The following is an 18,283-nucleotide window of genomic DNA, read 5'->3' as shown; positions in this document are numbered from 1 at the left end:
ACGTGAGGGTAACCTTGTTTTACTTTCTCGAATCATAAATTTCCTGTTGAGGGAAAAAAATTAATGATTTTCTCCGCTTTTGTTTAACGAGTGTCACTGTCAGTTCTTGTGTGAAAGACATACAGGGTCTCATCATGGACGTGTAACACACACCCCCCCCCCCCCCCCCCCCCCCCACATACACACACACTAATTGAGAAACATTCACCTAAAGCCAGCCACAGCTGGAAGTTTGGATCACCTTTGACCCTGTAGACCAGGGGTTCTGATCGTGACTGTCCATTGCACTTGCAGTGCAAATATTTATTCTTGTAGACTCTAACTCTCAGGTTGCACACGTGTGTTTCACAAAAATCCATTTTCATGACATTAATTTAGTTTTTAAGGGACCCTTTCCTCACTTATAAACACACTGCCTTATTTCTGCAAACCTCTCAAGTAGCTCAATGTTGGTTTACAATTTAAAAGTATAATGACTCTGAAACATAAATGTTTGCCTATAAAAGCTTGCCTTGAAGCTTTTTGTCACCCCAGCTCCTTCTGCCACAAGCCAAGACTCGGTCCGATGTGCTGCGTGCAGCCATGATTCAATTTCAAATGGAAACACGTCAGTGCACGATCCGTTAAGTCAAGTTACCTAGATTTATTGTATCCTTAGCCACTTGGTAGGAATGGTAGTAGATGAATGATTTAATAAGTGTTCGAGTTAAAGACTGCCATCTGGAGCTTTGACCAAGTCAGCTCAGTAGGCGTAGAGATACGGGACTCTGTGTGGCGGTGACAAATGATACTTGGAGTTTGCATCTGTGCTTGTGTAAGGGGACCTTTTTTGTTCCACATGCTTTGTTTAGAGATTTTAGTGGCAACCAGACGTTGGTGGAAAGGGGTGTGGCTTTTCACAGAGTCATGTTTGAAATCATTACTCACGAGTATTAAAAAACAGTTTTTGATTCAAAAGCATATTTGTGGTTTCGAGGTTAGCGCAGCGGCTTTGGGCCAGAAGGTTCCCAATTTGCTTTTTGTGTAAAAGAAAATATCTGCACCCAATCACAACCCACTGAAGGACCCAAATGCTATGAACGCTGATCCAGTTTTACTGTTTACAGCTTATCGTGCGTTTAAGCTATTGAGTTCATCACCTTTAAATATGTTTAATGCTGAAAAACATTTTCTCAGTTACAAAACAGGAATTATACATTTTTGCTGGTGCAGCAGCATTTGCTGGCGTAAACTTGTAAACCCTGTGGGCTCACGTGTGATTGGCTCTGGAACAAGGAAGTATGGATGTGGGACAGACTGTAAACAAGAAATCTGTTTCAGCGTAACCTTCCTTCCAACATGGTTAAAACATGACTGTTTTGTGATAATTTCACTGTAAAATTGTACTTGAAGACAGATTATGTAAATACACTCAACAAAAATATAAACGCATCACCTTTGTTTCTTCTCCGATTTTTCATGAGATGGACTTAAAGATCTAAAATTCATTCCATATACACAATATTACCATTTCTCTCAAACATTGTTCACAAATCAGTCTAAATGTGTGATAGTGAGCACCTGTGCTTTGCTGAGATAATCCATCCCACCTCACAGGTGTGCCATATCAAGATGCTGATCTGACATCATGAGTAGTGCAGAGGTGTACCTTATACTGCCCACAATAAAAGGCCACCCTGGAATGTGCAGGTGATAAATGGTAAATGACCCACATTTGTACAGTGCCTTACAGAGTCAGAGGACTCCAAAGCACTTTACAGCCATCCACAGTGCCTTTAGACATTCTGAACAACTATCCAACATCCATTTTTCTGGGCTTAATTTATTTGATGTTACATCTGCCTGAAGATGGTCTCGGCTGTGTACACACACACTTTTTCCACACAGAGAATGTCTGTTACACCAACTTGGTGTTGGTTTTAAAACCCAAAATCTGGGATTGGTCTCTTTGTGGTATGCTGTTTTAAATGGAAACACATCGGTGAGGGTTTTTTACAGTTGTATAAATGACACTCTAGGATAAAAGTCTTGTTTCTTTCTCTCCTCTCTATGCAGATGTGTGTTTTTTAACTAACAACAAGATCCAACCCCTTGAATTCCAGTCATCATCTCCTAATAACAGTCTAACCAAGAACTGAGAGTTCCACAAATGCATTAAAACCGGTTAAGTAAAAAAAAAAAAAAAACAAAGCTGATTCTGCTCTCTCTTGCATCGCTTTGTCATGTTTTTATTGCACATACCACAGAAATGCCCCAAAATGTATTTATACACACACACATGCCTGCACCCTTTCTGGGAGAAATTCTGCCACAGAAGCACAGATGCGTTCTCTTAAACACACATTTCTGTGTTTGCTAGTTAGGATTTGAAATTACATAGAGCGGTGTCCCCGAGGCGGCCGTGCACCGCTCACTTTTCATCACTCATTCATCCAAAAAGCCAACGGCTCAGACAGACTCAGACAGCAGTCCTCAGTCTGAGGTCCAACTCCAGCCCATCTTTGTGCTCTCTGTCTCCTTAATTACTGTTTTCTTCTTATTCTGAATCACAATCAAGGGACAATAAGTGATAATTACAGCTCACTTCATCGTACAGACCTCACTGTGTAAATCAGATGTGATGGTCTGGAGAAAACTTTGCTTTCATGCATTTTCTTTTTCTCATGAAGCAGCTTTAGGTTTACATGAACAGTCATCTGGTGTTTTTAGGAGACATGAGACAGAACAGTTGCACCGTTAATTATTAATAACAATGCTAATGAGCCTTGTCAAAAGCGTCACTGTGACTTCTGATAGAGAATCATTTTCTAAGAAGAGGTAATTTTCCTAATTATGCTTTTAAAGAGTCTTACCCGGGCTTTCCACTGGATACACGTGCAGCAGTCAATGTAATAAACGTGTTTTACTCACAAGCTCCTTTCGCACCGAAAGTGTTTCAGATGAAAATTTGCAGCAAAAGCTTTCCACGTTGGTCGCATGAGGTCCCGAAATGACAACAAGCAAACATACATAGCAGACAGAATATATCCAAAAAGATCTGCGTCACATGACTTTTATTTTGAAAGTTTCCAGATGTTTAACACTGCTTTCTTATTTCACTTCCTGTCTGGCCCGATTTACACTGATGAGCTGAGGTGAGCCTGACGTAGCACGTAAAAAATAGATGTGGCGTAAATTTAGCAGAGTGACGTGAGACTGGGACACGTTCAAGATGTGCTGCTTTGTGGTCGGTGGAAACACACCCATCAACTATAACAGGCTAATCTCTTGCTTACTATGCTCCGCGGACGTTACGTGATGCTTACACGTCTGGTGGAAAGGCCCACTGCGTGAAGGTTTACCACATCAGGTTTATTGTGAGCACACACAAAACTACTTAGTGACCAGCCCGGTCTCAGTGGGGGGTAAATGTATTCGCTCACAGCTTTTGGATGCTAGGATGAAAATAAAGTCTCCGGTATTTTCACTCATACTCAGACGTGCACGCCGCTGTCACACCACCCAGACTCCAGACGATGCTTTGGCTGGAGAGGAATTCATGAAGAGCCACTTTTTAGAGGTTTGCCAAAGATCTTGCAAATGTTAGCATTTCTCAATCTGCTTCTTATTCAGTGGCGTGTCCAGATCTTTTAAAATGGGGTGGCCAAGGTGAGGCACAACTTTGTGCATGGGTGGCACCAATGGTTATGCTTTTTTTGTTTTACCCCCAAGCCTTTTGTGGACAGTGAAAAGCCGATTTAAAGGTAAATTAGTGTGGTGGCACCTGGGGTGGCCAATGAGATTCCAAGGGTGGCATGTGCTACCCCAGGCCACTCCCTGGACACGCCCCTGTTCTTATTCTTTAATTAATCCAAGACTTTCTCATTCCAGAAGGTCTGTCGTTGATGTACATAGGTGACCAGCTCTGAGCTCAGTTGTGTTACAGCATTTCTAGCTGCACTCTTGATCGTTTCAGTCTGTGTGTGAAAAATTAAATATCGTCTGACAGGCTTGTATGTCACAAAAACAAGCAAATAATTATGAAAAGCATTCATTACTCAAAAAAATGTCTCTGAATATTTTGCTGTGGCTCTTGGCAAAGTAACCAACCAAACATTTCATGTTGCATCTGATCTGAATGCAGGGAGAGCTTGTTGTTGACAACAAGATAAACTCTTCAGTCTAAGTTGCTGTCATGGCTTTCACATTGCCTCTCTGTGAGTGTAAGCATCAGCTTTTAGGAATTTCTTTTTTGTGACCATCACTCTTTATTACATTCATTGATATTTTCAACATTTTTTTCTTCCAAATATAGAAATCAATCTCTCTCTCGCTGGGTCTCCTTCACCTCCCTCTTTTTTCCTCTTCCCTTGTGAGGGCTGATGGGCCTAATCATTCCCAGCCGTGAGCTGCACATGAAAGACAACAAGCACTTTCTGTAATAGGGTGCTGAAAGAAGGAGTAAAAAAAAAGAAGACAGAATACGCAAGAGATTTTGGAGGAAAAGGAGGAGGTCATGGATAGGAATGGAGATTGGAGTAGCTTGGAGATGAGGCCTCAGCCCTCCCCGTTCCAATCCCATCTCAAGGTCTCGTGTTATCATTAGTCTGGCCTTTTGTTCTTATGCCAAACTACCCCCCCACCCCCACCCCCCACCCCACCACCACACACACACACACACACACACACACACACACACCTATTCCACCTTCCTCCCCTTCTCTCTTTCACTGCGTATATCTTAATTGTACCCATAGTGCCTGAACTCATTGGCAGCAGAGAGGCAGACATTCACTTTGAGACTTCCTGGTATTAGGAACGCTGCTCACTGGAGAGCAAAAGAATGTGTCAGTTTGAAATAAAAGGTAAAAGAACACTTTAATTCCAACTCTATGTGACTGGTTACGAGTTTTAACCCAGACTCTATACTTCTTTATACTGTAAATAACGTTCTGTGGTCTTAATCATCTGGCTTGGATGCATTCCATTATGAAGCAGCAGAATCACCATGCGCATTTATAACCATAATAAGCTATATTTGGGGGAGAAACTTGTATTTTTCATGGAAAAAGTTAGGAACCAAATCCCTTTTCCCATAATTCTGCTGTTGTCCCTGTTTATGACATCATAAAGAGTTGTGGTTAAACTGTTCTGCTGCTAAAAGGGACACCCGTTCAAGTAAAAAGAAGTCAACATCAATTATTGCTCATTCCTTTGAGTGTAAACTGATGCAATGGCAATATTCCCAAGCTAAACAAGAGAAACGTTTGGAAACAGTTAGATTTTTCTTGCTTGTTTAAAGGATTGACTGAAACTACAATTTACAATGGTAATAATACAAATCAATGGTAACACTTTAAAATAAGGGCCTCTTCATTAACATTCCTGATATTGGTAATTATTCAGTGTCCTTAACCCACCCACTGTCCTAATGGGTGTGACCCCGCGAGGAAAGTTGACCACTGAGCAGGGTTGATTGTTTATCCCTTGGGTCCATGTGGCAGGGGTGAGGAGTGAGCACCACCTCACCCCTGCCACATGGACCTCAAGGAATAAACCATCAATCCTGCTCAATGGTCAACTTTCCTCGCGGGGTCACACCCATTAGGACAGTGGGAGGGTTAAGGTTAGGGCAAAGGATCAGGGGATGGGGGGTGGGTGTGATCTGTTTAATAATGCACTAGTTAATATTAACATTAATATTTAAAGTGTGGTTGACGGAAAACCTTTTTTTAATGATTATTTCTGATTATAATTGGTCACTCTGAGTTTTAATGGAGGCTGAACATGAAAATGGTTTCCTACGCCTGTCTCCTGCATCACCTTCTGACGGTGAAACTCTAGGATTTGAAAAGCCTGACAAATCTACATCACACTGTCACTTAACGTTCATGGCCTCACCCATCTTGTCTCGCGACGCAGAAGGCTGTTGTTTTAACAAACAGCAGAGGACGTCTCGGTTAGTTTAAGCTAACTGTTAGCATTAGCAACATAACCACACGGCAAATGCTCCTCCAGGCTTGTGTTATTTAGGGCAGCAGCAGCTCAGGAGGTAGAGCAGGTTGTCCAGTAATCGGAAGGTTGCAGGTTCGATCCCGGCTCTGACCAGAGAATGCTGCTGTTGTGTCCTTTGGCAAGACACTTAACCTGATGGTCAGAGGGACCGGTGGTGCCGGTGTTTGGCAGGCCTCGCCTCCGTCAGTAAGGCCCAGGGCAGCTGTGGCTACACCGTAGCTCATCCCCACCAGCGTGTGAATGTGTGTGTGAATGACTGAATGTGTTGTGAAGGGACTTGGGAGGTTGTAGAACCCTAAGAAGTCGCTACACAAATACAGGCCATTGCCATTTTACCATTTGTGGAGATGAAGTTGCAAGTCAGTGGTAGAGTCGCGTTGCTGCTATCCAGTCGGAGGCGAGATGCCCAAATACCGGGAAGTACGTCTCCAAATCCTGCCATCTGATGCTCAAATATAGCCTAGTGAACTAGAACAAATTCTTGCTTTGCAAAGTTTGGTCTAGGCATGCTCCATTGGAACCTCCACAGCTCCTACCAGGACTCTGGCTAGCCAATCACAGCTCTCTAGAGGGGTTTCAAACACACAAAGAGCTGTGACTGGTCCATAATGGTGGGCCAATCATAGTGCTCTATCTGCTTACTGAACAAATCACAGAGCTTTATCCGCTTTGTGGGCCAATCAGGGCACTCTATATGCCTGGTGGGTGGGATGATGCAACAGAGTGAAACAAGAGTATGTCACATTCATTGTCCAGTAGCATGCAGAGATCATTTGAAAGACAACGGTAGAACCCGCCCCACAACCGAGAGCCGTCAATGGAGCGTGGCCAGACTAAATAATACATTTATTTAGTCTGGCTTGCCAGGCTAGCTCAAATGTGCTGTGAACTTTTAGTCCCCCCCCCCCCCTTCCCCCACGTAACATCCACAAAACTTCCACCAAACATAGTACACAGCAATTTACACATCTAGTAGAAAGGTCGGGTTAGAAATACATTGTCTTTACTTTTAACATAACAATGTATATTACACTTTACATTTAAGCAACAAGGTGTAATGACATGACTTGGTAAAGTAAACTCAACATTTAATTTCTTAGAGTGTAGTGTCTCACTTGGCTGTTTGTGTAGATGCTGTTATTCGAGTTCTCTGAGTGTTTTTCAAATATAATTTACATATGAACTCTGATATGAAACGCCATAAAACCATCATTCTTCTCAAAGATTGAGTGCTTTATTTATTTTTATTTTTTTGCAAAGATTCCTTTTATATTGGTCAGACTTTTGCCGACAGTTTTTCACAAAGCCTCTACAGCACTCAGAGTAGTGCCAGCTAATTCCATTAAGTTGATGTCATTATTTTTGTTTTTGTTTAGCAGGTTTTACTTTTAAAGCCTCGAGAAACTTTCTGTCTTGTTTTCATGAGACCACAAAAAGAAGTCCTGAGCTGCGGTCCAGCTGCTGCTGCTGCTCCTCCGACACAAACTGCTGCTTTACAGAGACAAACCACAGCGAGCAGCAGGCTCTACTTGGACCAGCACTCACATCTGGTGAAGATGAGTAGAAACAAAAGCAGGATATTGCCAGAGGAGTAAAGTCAGAGTGTAATGAAAGGGAGAAAAAGTGAAAAGAGAAAAAAAAGACGTAAAAGCAAATAAAAGCTGGAACACATCAGCTGATGTAATGGCCATCCCTCTTGAAGTCTGATAATGTTTATGTAGTACAAAAAGAAGTTTTTTTTTTGGCTGGAGGTATAATTAAAACCCACTTGTTAGTCTGCTCCACATTCCAGCCGGTAGAGTAATCTCTCTCTGCATCGTCAAACATCACCGATAGAAGAAGTTGAGTGACGTGTGTTTAGTTGTGAACTGGAACGTGTGAGATGTGTGGAAATGGTCTCAGTGGAGCCTTTTTGAGGCATCCCCTCTATCTGAGAGGAGGGAAAGTGACCGTTAAAGCATAAAAATAAAAGCAAGGGTCAGGGTACAGAGTCAACTGTGCAGAAGAATAATGTAGCTGTGAAGAACAGAAGCAAATACGTGATTAAGTCTGGTTTTTAATGCTCTGGTGAGTGATCACTCTTCTGCTATCTCAGCCAGGGATAAATGGTTCTCTATGGACCTAAAGCTCCAGGCCTGAGTCCTGGCGTTGATGCTCAGCACACGCTTCCTGACTGTTTTTGCATGTGTGAGTCTTTAGGCTGTCTTTTGACTGCTAAAAAGTTGTCAGTCGATTAACTACATTCTTTGTAAACCAGAGTTGCACATCAGCTGTTTGACCTGCTACCATCTGATAGAGGTTCGGAGCAATGAGATCTCACAAGAAATGCCTGAGATATAAATTTAACCCAGTAGAGCTGTGGTCTCCATTACCCCATCCACAGATAGAAATCCTTTCAGTAAAGCATCCAATAAGTAGAGTGCAGCCATTTTCTAAATACTATTATGTCACTGCTGCAAAGCGGAGTTGGCACAAGAGAGCCTTTGGTCATAAGTGGTCAGCCTGTCATTGCAATGTGACAGTTCATGTGTTTTTCAAAAACATTTTTTATACAATAACAGTTTAAAAGGGGTGTGGTAGTTGTGTCCACACTGTTGCTGTGCTGTCACAACCATCCTTTTAGCTTGGACGTAACTTTATTTTCTCTCCCACATGAAAGACCTATCCTACCCTACCCTACCCTACCCTATTTTACTCTACCCTACTCTACTCTACTCTACTCTACTTTGCTCTACTCTGCTCTGCCCTACCCTGCCGTTCTCTACCTTGCCCTACTCAACTCTACTCTACTTTGCCCTACTTTGCTCTGCTCTGCTCTGCCCTACCCTGCCGTACTCTACCTTGCCCTACTCAACTCTACTCTACTTTGCCCTACTTTGCTCTGCTCTGCTCTGCCGTTCCCTGCCCTACTCTACTCTACTCTACTCTACTCTACTCTACTCTACTCTACTCTACTCTACTCTACTTTGCTCTACTCTACTCTACTTTGCTCTACTTTGCTCTGCCCTACCCTGCCCTACTCTACTCTACTCTACTCTACCCTACTCTACCTTGCTCTGCTCTGCCTACTCTTCCCTATTTTACTCTACCCTACTCTACCTTGCTCTGATCTACCCTACCCTACTCTACTCTACTCTACTTTGCTCTACTCTGCTCTGCCCTACCCTGCCCTACTCTACTCTACTCTACCCTACCCTACTCTACCTTGCTCTGCTCTGCCTACTCTTCCCTATTTTACTCTACCCTACTCTACCTTGCTCTGATCTACCCTACCCTACTCTACTCTACTCTACTCTACTCTACTCTACTCTACTCTACTCTACTCTACTCTACCTTGCTCTGCCCTGCCCTGCCCTACCTTACCCTACCCTACTTTGTGATTTCTTCTATTTGTTTTGTGATTAAGCTCTGATGTTTACACTTTATAAACTACACTATTATCAAAAGCACACTCTACTACCCACCTGCAATATCCTAAAGAAAAACTCTTGAAATGTTTTCTTTCATCCAAAGACTTAAACCTTCAGATGTAAGACTTTAACTAGATTGCCTCTAATACTTTGCCTGAAAGACTCACATTTTCTTAAACCAGGTGTTACATCAAAGCTCCCAAGGAAAGGAACCACTTTTGTGGTTTTACATGATTTAGCTAATTATCTGAATACTGTGTACACGTAACATGTCTTCAGACCACTTCTCAAATGCAAACCTCAGTTTTTTTGCAGTCACTACTTTTTGTTTGTCCAGCAAAACAAGAACTTCATCATTCAAAACCACAATTAATACACTTTACTATGTTACTGACTCTCCTCTAGAATGCATGTTTCGCAGCTACTGATCTTGGATTTAAGTGTTGCGAGATCTGAAGACAATAAATGAGATGCCAGGGAGATCCTGGTCCATCCTTCACAAAAGAAACAAACAACAGGCTCTATAAAAACTAGATAATCTTGTTTGAGGCAAAATAGTCCCATTTCTGAACCTACTTATATGCGGAAGGTTCATTTAATCTAGAAGAACCAAAATCATGAATAAAAACACTGAGTTATTGCATGTTCTACACTCTGAATGATACAAACGAGTGTTTAGATCTGAGTTATGTGCTTCGATGTTTAGCTTTGTGTGATACAAAAAGGTTGAGAAGACATTAGACTGAATTACTTTTCCTGAGTCAGAAAACGGGCTCTTTCCCAGGCAAAAGCTCAGGTCTGACCCAATGGATTTACGAGGACATGTTGGACTTTTGCTATCTAATTAAATTAATTTGTTAGATTATAGGGAATGATTTGAACATCGGGTCAATGCAGCTAATAAAACATTTATGTAAACATACTTTCAGAATCAATTGTAATTATATCATTTAACTTCAAAGTTTTGCCTCATTAGGCCATTCCAAAACCTTAGTGTTGTGCAAAAACTGTGAAAAATGCAGTTTGTAGCTGAAACTATTGTCAATAACCTGATCTGCTTCCATTTTTTTTCTTCGTTTTGTTCAACCTTGCATCTCTTTTTTCATTTTCAAAAAGCATATGAATACTCTGAACAACTCTGTTGGGTTTTTATTTGTTAGAGTAAGGAAAGTGACCTACTTTTATTTTTGTTCACAGCCATAATGAAAGTGCTGTCCTTTTGATATATTACATTCAGAAATTGTGTGTGATTTTATTCTGAATCACCAAAGGTGGCTTATCCATCATATGTTGCCTGGAAGACACAAGCCCAAAAATAACGTTAGTCTCAACTACGTCATTTTCCATATGTAAACAGTGCTTGACTAAAGAGGAATACTGTGACCCTTCAGAAAACACAACTGCCTCGGTTTCATGATAAATCAGCTACCCTGGTTAAACTGTCTAAGTATTCCTGACGTGTTGGTGGGACAGAAGTGTCATTACCAATATGCTGTCGTGGTTCTGTTCTCGGTGTGATTCAGGGTCAGAGCAACATTGAAAAGTAGATTCAGATGAGTTATAAAATAAAGATTTGATGAGTTGAAGGTAGTGAAACCATCAGTGGGATCGTTTAAGGAGCATATTTATGTGTATTAAAGTGTATCTTATATAAAAGCAAATTTAAAACCAGTTTTCTTTCTTTGAGCCTCTAGAATTAATTTGAGTTCCTTTGATGATTTACTGCCATCTGATTTTTTGTCCCTCTTCTTCTTCTTTCACTGAATGTTATGTCAGTTTCCTCTATCTGTATCCATGGTTGCCCAGCACCACCAGCCCATTTTGAATATCATCATTTGCTGATTCATTTTAATTCCCTCATGTTTCAGATGTGCAATCTATAAAAGCGTATAACTCTCATGGAAGTTCTTTTTCATAGTTTTCTGGAAATCACAACAAGCATTGCTATGGTGTGTGAAATTTGGACAAGAGCAGATGTTCTGGTCCATGAGGTGGTTGAATCATTGTGATAACAGAAAGGCCCTTAGCTCATATATAAAAATTGTGACACATGTCCAATTTTTTCCTTCCAGACGTCAACGCCTGCTGGGTGCGATGGTGTGTTTCTTGTTTCAAGTGTTTTTTAAGACTGTTTGTCCGTTATTACCTCATGTCTCTCTTTTTTCTCAGGTGTCAGCCACAGACAGGGATCGAGGGTCTTTCGGTACTATCACCTATGCCCTCGGCTCAAGTTCTGGAAGCGCTTTGCCGTTTACCATAGACAAGGAGACCGGACAGCTTTGCACCAGCACTGCCCTTGACCGGGATGATGGTTTGGACAAGTTTGACTTTACTGTCACAGCAACAGATGGAGTAAGAATCCATTTCCCTTAAAGTAACACTAAACAGTTTACAGCTTCTCCGTCCTACTGGTTGAAAGTGGAATTACAACTGCCATAAACAACCTCGCAGCAGGCTACTGTAGCTAGCACTAACAACGAGCTAACACTAAAATGAGCCAACTGATATTAAATAAGCCATGAATTACCACTGTTGGACAAAAATATATTACAAGTTAAGTGGCATATAAGCCAGGTCACCATCAGGCTGTGACTTCATAGCCTCCTTTATCTCCCTCTAACGAGTGTAGGCCGCGCCGATGTTCACTCTGGTTTTAGCTCTTTACTTACAAAGACTTTTACTTCCAGGTTCCACCATGATGCCAACAATAAAGCAAACTTAATTATTTTCTAGTGTTTTTCACTGACAGTCGGCTAATTAAAAAACGCTAACTGCTAGCCTCATTTTAGCTATCGGCACAGAAAATTGCTAAAAGCTGTTTGACTGGTAAAGAGCACACCTTAGGCCTCCTACCCACTGCAAGTGCTATTTCTGGTCAACAGAAGGCTGCAGAGTGCTACCCCACCTGAAGCTGGTAAACATTCTACCTACACAATCACTGAACCCCACTTTTAAAGGAAATGGTTAAAGGGTTAAACACTGCTGTGTGTCATTTTAATACTAACTTGATTCATGATCTTTTGACCATCATGAATCGTGTTCTAACTTTAAATGGATACTCTGCAACTTTTCATATAATTAAATAATTTTCTCGAGCCAGTTTTCGCTAAAACATCCTTTTACAGGGTTACTGAAACATCACTCAGAGCCCCGCCACCCCCTGTGGCCAGAATATCACACCTGCAACTTCAGAGTGGCGGGCCACCACCTGTAGACTTTGAAAAAACTGAGCTTACATACCTGGCGCTGCAGTCTGCTTCCAGCACATCTCCTGCATATTTTAAATTGTGAACACAGCTGATTTGTTTAATTTAGTGGCAATCCACTTCTGTAGACACTAATGAAGACTGGGGAGACATTTCAGCTGTTTAAGGGGGTTTAAAAGACAAACGCACAGCGAAGAGATACTTTTTGCTTTTGGTGCTACTAAATGGACACTAGGGGGTGCTAACAGCAAGTCAAAACTGTGAAGTGTTCCTTTAAATCTATAAAGAAGTGAAGTGGTAGATTTCACTCATGATTATAATACTAACTTTTGAGTATATATTTATTTACTTGTAATCAGAATCCATTAAAGTTAAAGTTAGAACAAATGTCCGTCCCATAGTATTTGGTTCCCTCCAGCTTTCTCCATGTAAATAAAGACATTTTCTTTTCAGTGCAAACTTACCAAAAATCCCTTTAAAGCACTTTATCTGCAGCACGAGCAGAAACAGTTTAGCTGGTTCATGTTTCCTCATGACAAAACCCACTGCCTGCTACATGTGTAAACCTCGTGATCAAAACTGTAAGCTGAGAGCAAACTTTAAAATGTGTACAGCTGCACTCAAATAAATCTGATCAAAGTGACAGTCCTGTCAGTGCACTTTTCAGGCAGGCAGCATATGCTTCCTTACATAGTGTCTTAAAAATCAAGGCAAACAACAGGATGGCAATGCAATCAGGGGGAAAACAGGAAATGCAGAGAGGGACGGGGCAAAAGAAGTAGGAAAACAGATCAGTTAAAACTGATTTATACAATATTTTACAAGAACAAGACACGGTCCAAGCTCCACTAAAACTCTCAGAAAGAAGACGCGAACATAAAAAGCAAATAAATACTATAGGGGGTCACACTATTGCTCCCATCGTCGGCTTTGGATGCACTTCAAATGAAAATGGATTTGGGACATATGATTAGTCGAACCAGCGGTGGCACTCCACATGCATTCCCAGCTCGGTCCACGTGGTGTCTGTTCCCTTTGTCTCAGCAATCCGGGTTTTTGATGGCCCCATAAAACTAAGCCCTTAGAAGCAGCGTAATGAGTGCAAACTCTTCACTTCACTGACAGATCCATACTACAATTGCCTGGCTCTATTCTTAAAGGATTGGCAAAAGGGAATCTCTCTCTTTTGGTTTCTTCTGTGTTGACAGTGTGATTTACTGTCGCGGCTTTTATTAAAAGTCTTAAACTGTCAGTTTTTAACTAAAGTAATTGAATGCTGTCTGAGGTGATCTATGGAGTTATTTCACTTAAACAACTATTCTTACAATTTAACATCTGTTTATCTTAACGGTTTGGCAAAAGACTATCATTATATACTTTTTACAGGGTGGTTTGAGCTCAGTAGCCCAAGTGAGGGTCTCAGTGGTGGACATCAATGACAATCGGCCAACATTTTATCCAGTCTTGTACACCGTCAGTCTGAGTACCCACAGTGCCCCAGGAACCTCCGTTGTCAAGGTGACAGCCAATGATCCCGATGCGGGAGGAAACGGCAGGGTGACCTACAGCACAGCACCTGGAGGAGGCTCCACTTTCTTCACCCTCAACAAAGACACAGGTGATTTTGGACAACAAACTTTATGAAAAACAATATCAGTAATCAATAATTATCAGCCATTAGCTGTAACTTAACATAAAAACTGGTGTTTAAAATCAGTTTAATGCTGTAGTTTTATTAAGGCACGAGTTTCATGCACAGTCGTGGCGTTTAGAGTATTTAAAAGACTGCTGAGTGATTTTTCTTTGGTCTAAATTTGCAGGAGTGATTTCTCTCTCTCGCTCACTCCATGGAAAAGCCAACACAGTCATCTCCATGGTGATATCGGCGGAGGACGGCGGCGGGCTGACGGCACCTGTTAATGCCCGAGTGAATGTGAGCGTGGTGGGAGGCTCCGTGATGTCTCCGGTGTTTGAGCAGGGACAGTATTTCTTCACGGTGTCCGAGGATGTTCTCCGGGGGACGGCAGTGGGAGTGGTGCGCTCTGCTACTAAGACAGGTGGGAATGAGAAATATTTGCTACTCTCCTTTTATCTGTTTTATTTAATTATATGTTGGAAAAATTGGGATTTTGAAGATGTTTCCATTAGTTAATTGAAATGTTCTTCACCTCTTCCCAGACATATTCCCCTATCTCTGCTCTTTTTCCTTTCCTAACCCCTTTTTTTTTTACCTTTTCTTCCATCCAGGTGCTTCTAAAGGTATTTTCTACTCCATCTCTTCTGGAGACCCTGATGGCTTCTTCACAGTGGACAGTGCCTCTGGCACCATCCGCACAGCTCTTCCTCTGGACCATGAAACCTGCTCCAGTCTTGACCTAGAGATCCAGGCCCGCTCCGGCTCACCTCCAGCCTATGGCATTAGCCGAGTGCGGATTACTATTTCAGACGTAAATGACAACGCCCCCACCTTCCTCCCATCTTCATCAGAGTCTCTACTTTTGCCTGAGATCACCAAAATGGGGACAGTAATCTACCGAATTCAGGCCACAGACAAAGACTCTGGTCATAACGGTCAGCTGAGCTTTGACCTGGTGTCTGCTGGGGCTGCAGGCAACAGCGGTCAGAGAACGTTTGGGGTTGACCGTGGCAGTGGCGAAATACGTTTGATTGGGAGTCTTTCATATGAAAATGTCCCACGCTATGATCTTCAGGTGATAGCCAAAGACGGGGGAGCGCCTCAGCTGAGCTCCACCTTCACACTCGTGGTGCACATCCAAGCCCAGGATGCAAAAGGCCCCACCTTCGACACCCTCACCTACCGAGTGGAGCTGCGAGAAAACACTCCTCTCAACACACGTTTCCTCCAGGTTCGAGCACTCAACAGAGAGGCTTCTGGGAATGGTGGAACCCCTCCATCTTCATCCTCCTCGTCGATTTCCTACCGTCTCAGGCCCGACGGCGATGCTGCTGGATTCGGCATCATGCCGGACTCGGGGTGGCTGTTTGTTCGGAACTCTCTGGACAGAGAGCTCAAAGACATGTACCTGCTGACTGTTCTCGCCACTTCGGGTCCAGGAGGGGCCGGGAGAACCGGCAGTGCCACTGTCAGGGTGACTGTAACCGACGAGAATGACAATTCCCCAAGGTTGAACCAGGAGAGGGTTTTCCTGGCTGTCAGAGAGAACCTGCTGGCAGGAACGGGTTTCGGTAGGGTGTCTGCGACCGACAGAGACGCCGGACTAAACGCTCGGCTCACGTACAGACTGCTGCACTCAGACCAGCACTTTCAGATCAACTCACAAACAGGTGAAGAGAGAAACCACAATTATACATTCACGCAGTTAGATTTTAATCTAATTGTGGAACTGTGTTACCCTTGATTACATCTTGTTCCGCAAGCAGCAGTAATCGCTCTGTGGGTCCCCCAAGAGCTGTTTGCTCTTTTTTAATTAAGCTTGCTCTGTAATTTTTCTTGCTTTAGGTGAGATCAGCACTCGCCTCGGCCTGGACCGAGAGCAGCACTCCAGCTATCAGCTTGTGGTGGTTGTACAGGACGGGGGTACGCCTCCCCGCAGCGCCACAGGGACCGCCCACATCACCGTGGTGGATGAGAATGACCACCCACCCAGCTTCACTCATTCCAGACCCGACAGGGAGCTGCTACTTCAGGTGACACTGATGGGATTTTTTGATAGAGTTATAATCTTAGCAAGAGAACAACATAAAGCTGCTCAAGTGTTCATTTTTATGTTGTATATGAGATTTATTGTATTTTGCTCGTTTCTTTAATCCAGGTGACCGAGGGGCTTCCGTCTGGGACGTTGGTGGGAACGCTGATGGCCAAAGACCCAGATGAGGGAGAGAATGGCACCGTGTTCTACTCTTTATCAGGTGAGTCTTGGGAATGTTTTAAAGATTGATACTGTTGCCATAACATTTATGTGACTTTACACCAATTGTGATTTGTCTTCAAGGTCCTAGAGCAGAGCGCTTCTCCCTGAACCCCAACAGTGGCGAGCTGAGGACCGCTTCGCCGCTGAGGTGGGCCGAACGAGCCGAGTACGTCTTTACAGTGACTGCTGCAGACCACGGCACTCCAGGCCTCAGCTCCACCTGCCAGATACGCGTACAGGTAAGAATAATCGGAACACATCGGCAGAATTACAAGCGTGTAAACTTGTGTGAGGTTAATAGACAAGTACTTGACTCCTCTATAAATATTGTAAATCAATTGTAAAGCCAGTCCCCCATCGGTTTGTGACTTTTGGTCACACTTTTATATCGTTTGCAAGAAAAGTGTCAAGATCCATGCAAGGATTCTCATCTTAGTTACGTTGGTTCTGTCTTGATTTTCTGATTCCGTCTTTTCCTTCCTTCTGACAGTTTTGGTTACTACTGTCACCTTCGTCAGAGCATCGCCGACGTTGGACTTTAGTTGTTGCTGGAATGTTCAACTTTAAAATGTTTTCTGCAAAAATGTGAGACAACTAAAGGTTGGAGACCAAATCATGAATCAAATCGGGGTCATTTGTGAACAAATTCAAACCTAACAAAGACAATTTGCAACATTTGCAAAAATCCCATTATATGACAAATGCTCCGCTTGACTTTGTCATAGAAAACTCTCATGCAAAAGCTTCATATCGACCAGTTCGGCGTCATTCTTATTCCATTTTTGTGTATTTTCTCAAAGACTTGAGATCACCGACAGTTGCAGCCCAGTAAGACGCTGGCCTGAGACTGGAAGCGAGAGTCTGTATGGTTAGCACACTCAAAGCTGTCACGTTACACCAGTCCTTTTGAGCAAATCTTCTCAATCTGTGAACAGTAAAACTGTCAAAAGGACAGGAAAGAGGTGTAAATATGAGAAGGAGAAAAACTGAACCTCTGCCCACATAAATAAAAGCATGTATCCAATCTAGTGCATATTTCCTGATCCAGGGGTCATTAGGCCAACCAAAATCCACGGAGCTGTGGGAGTGTGTTGGTCTGGGCTAATTTTCTGAACTCTTTGCGGGGAAGTTCAGTCTTCAATCATATCAACACACAATTTCAGGAGAAAAATGTCTCCCAGTGCAGGGCGGCATCCTGCTACGAGCTGTTTTTATGTGGTTTGACTTTGGAAAGGAACAGGATGCTAATTGCAGCGAGGAGCGCTCGCTTTAGATATCGCTCGTGCGCTTGCTTGTGTGACAGCGTGATTAGATGGAGGGGAAACAGGCACCTTAGAATCAAACGCTCCCAGATGAGACTTGATGAGAGCCAGCTGCATTGAGTCGTACAAACAAAAGAGTGGGAATGCACACATCGTGCAGTAGCAGGAAGTGATACACGCAGACACGTTGAAACATTTGCATCTGTCCAATATAATGTTGTTAGGATAACATTTCACGTTGTGGATAAAATCAAACACAGAAAAGCTGTGCAACGCAAGCATTAAGTACGTGTAGTGTACGAGGGAGAAAAGGTAATATAATAATATAATACACTGTGTTCCTTCTACACATTCCTGTTTCATAAAGGAGCTGCTTGATTTTTCCCAGAAGCAGATGGAAGTGTCACATATTTGTTCTCTTCATCTCACACCGAAACACGTGGAGTTCCGTTGTTGTCCCCGCACGGTTTGAACTCATCATCCTTTCTTTTGTTTTAGGTCACAGAGCCCAACTTATA

General features: G+C 42.7%; 1 protein-coding gene across 1 annotated transcript in view; it reads left to right on the top strand.

The window, feature by feature from the left end:
- The window catches only part of dchs1b (dachsous cadherin-related 1b), a 117,057-nt gene that overhangs the window by 86,823 nt on the left and 11,951 nt on the right, over positions 1-18,283 (top strand). The window contains exons 5-11 of the mRNA XM_015961641.3: positions 11,574-11,756; positions 13,997-14,228; positions 14,431-14,667; positions 14,858-15,916; positions 16,092-16,279; positions 16,405-16,501; positions 16,585-16,742. Of these exons, the coding sequence (XP_015817127.3) occupies positions 11,574-11,756; positions 13,997-14,228; positions 14,431-14,667; positions 14,858-15,916; positions 16,092-16,279; positions 16,405-16,501; positions 16,585-16,742 (2,154 nt within the window). The remainder of the gene's footprint in view (positions 1-11,573; positions 11,757-13,996; positions 14,229-14,430; positions 14,668-14,857; positions 15,917-16,091; positions 16,280-16,404; positions 16,502-16,584; positions 16,743-18,283) is intronic.

The sequence above is a fragment of the Nothobranchius furzeri genome, chromosome 10 (assembly GCF_043380555.1).
Source record: "Nothobranchius furzeri strain GRZ-AD chromosome 10, NfurGRZ-RIMD1, whole genome shotgun sequence".
Taxonomy (NCBI): Eukaryota; Metazoa; Chordata; class Actinopteri; order Cyprinodontiformes; family Nothobranchiidae; genus Nothobranchius; species Nothobranchius furzeri.
Note: the sequence above shows the minus strand (reverse complement) of the source record. Positions and strands in the feature narration are given on the sequence as shown.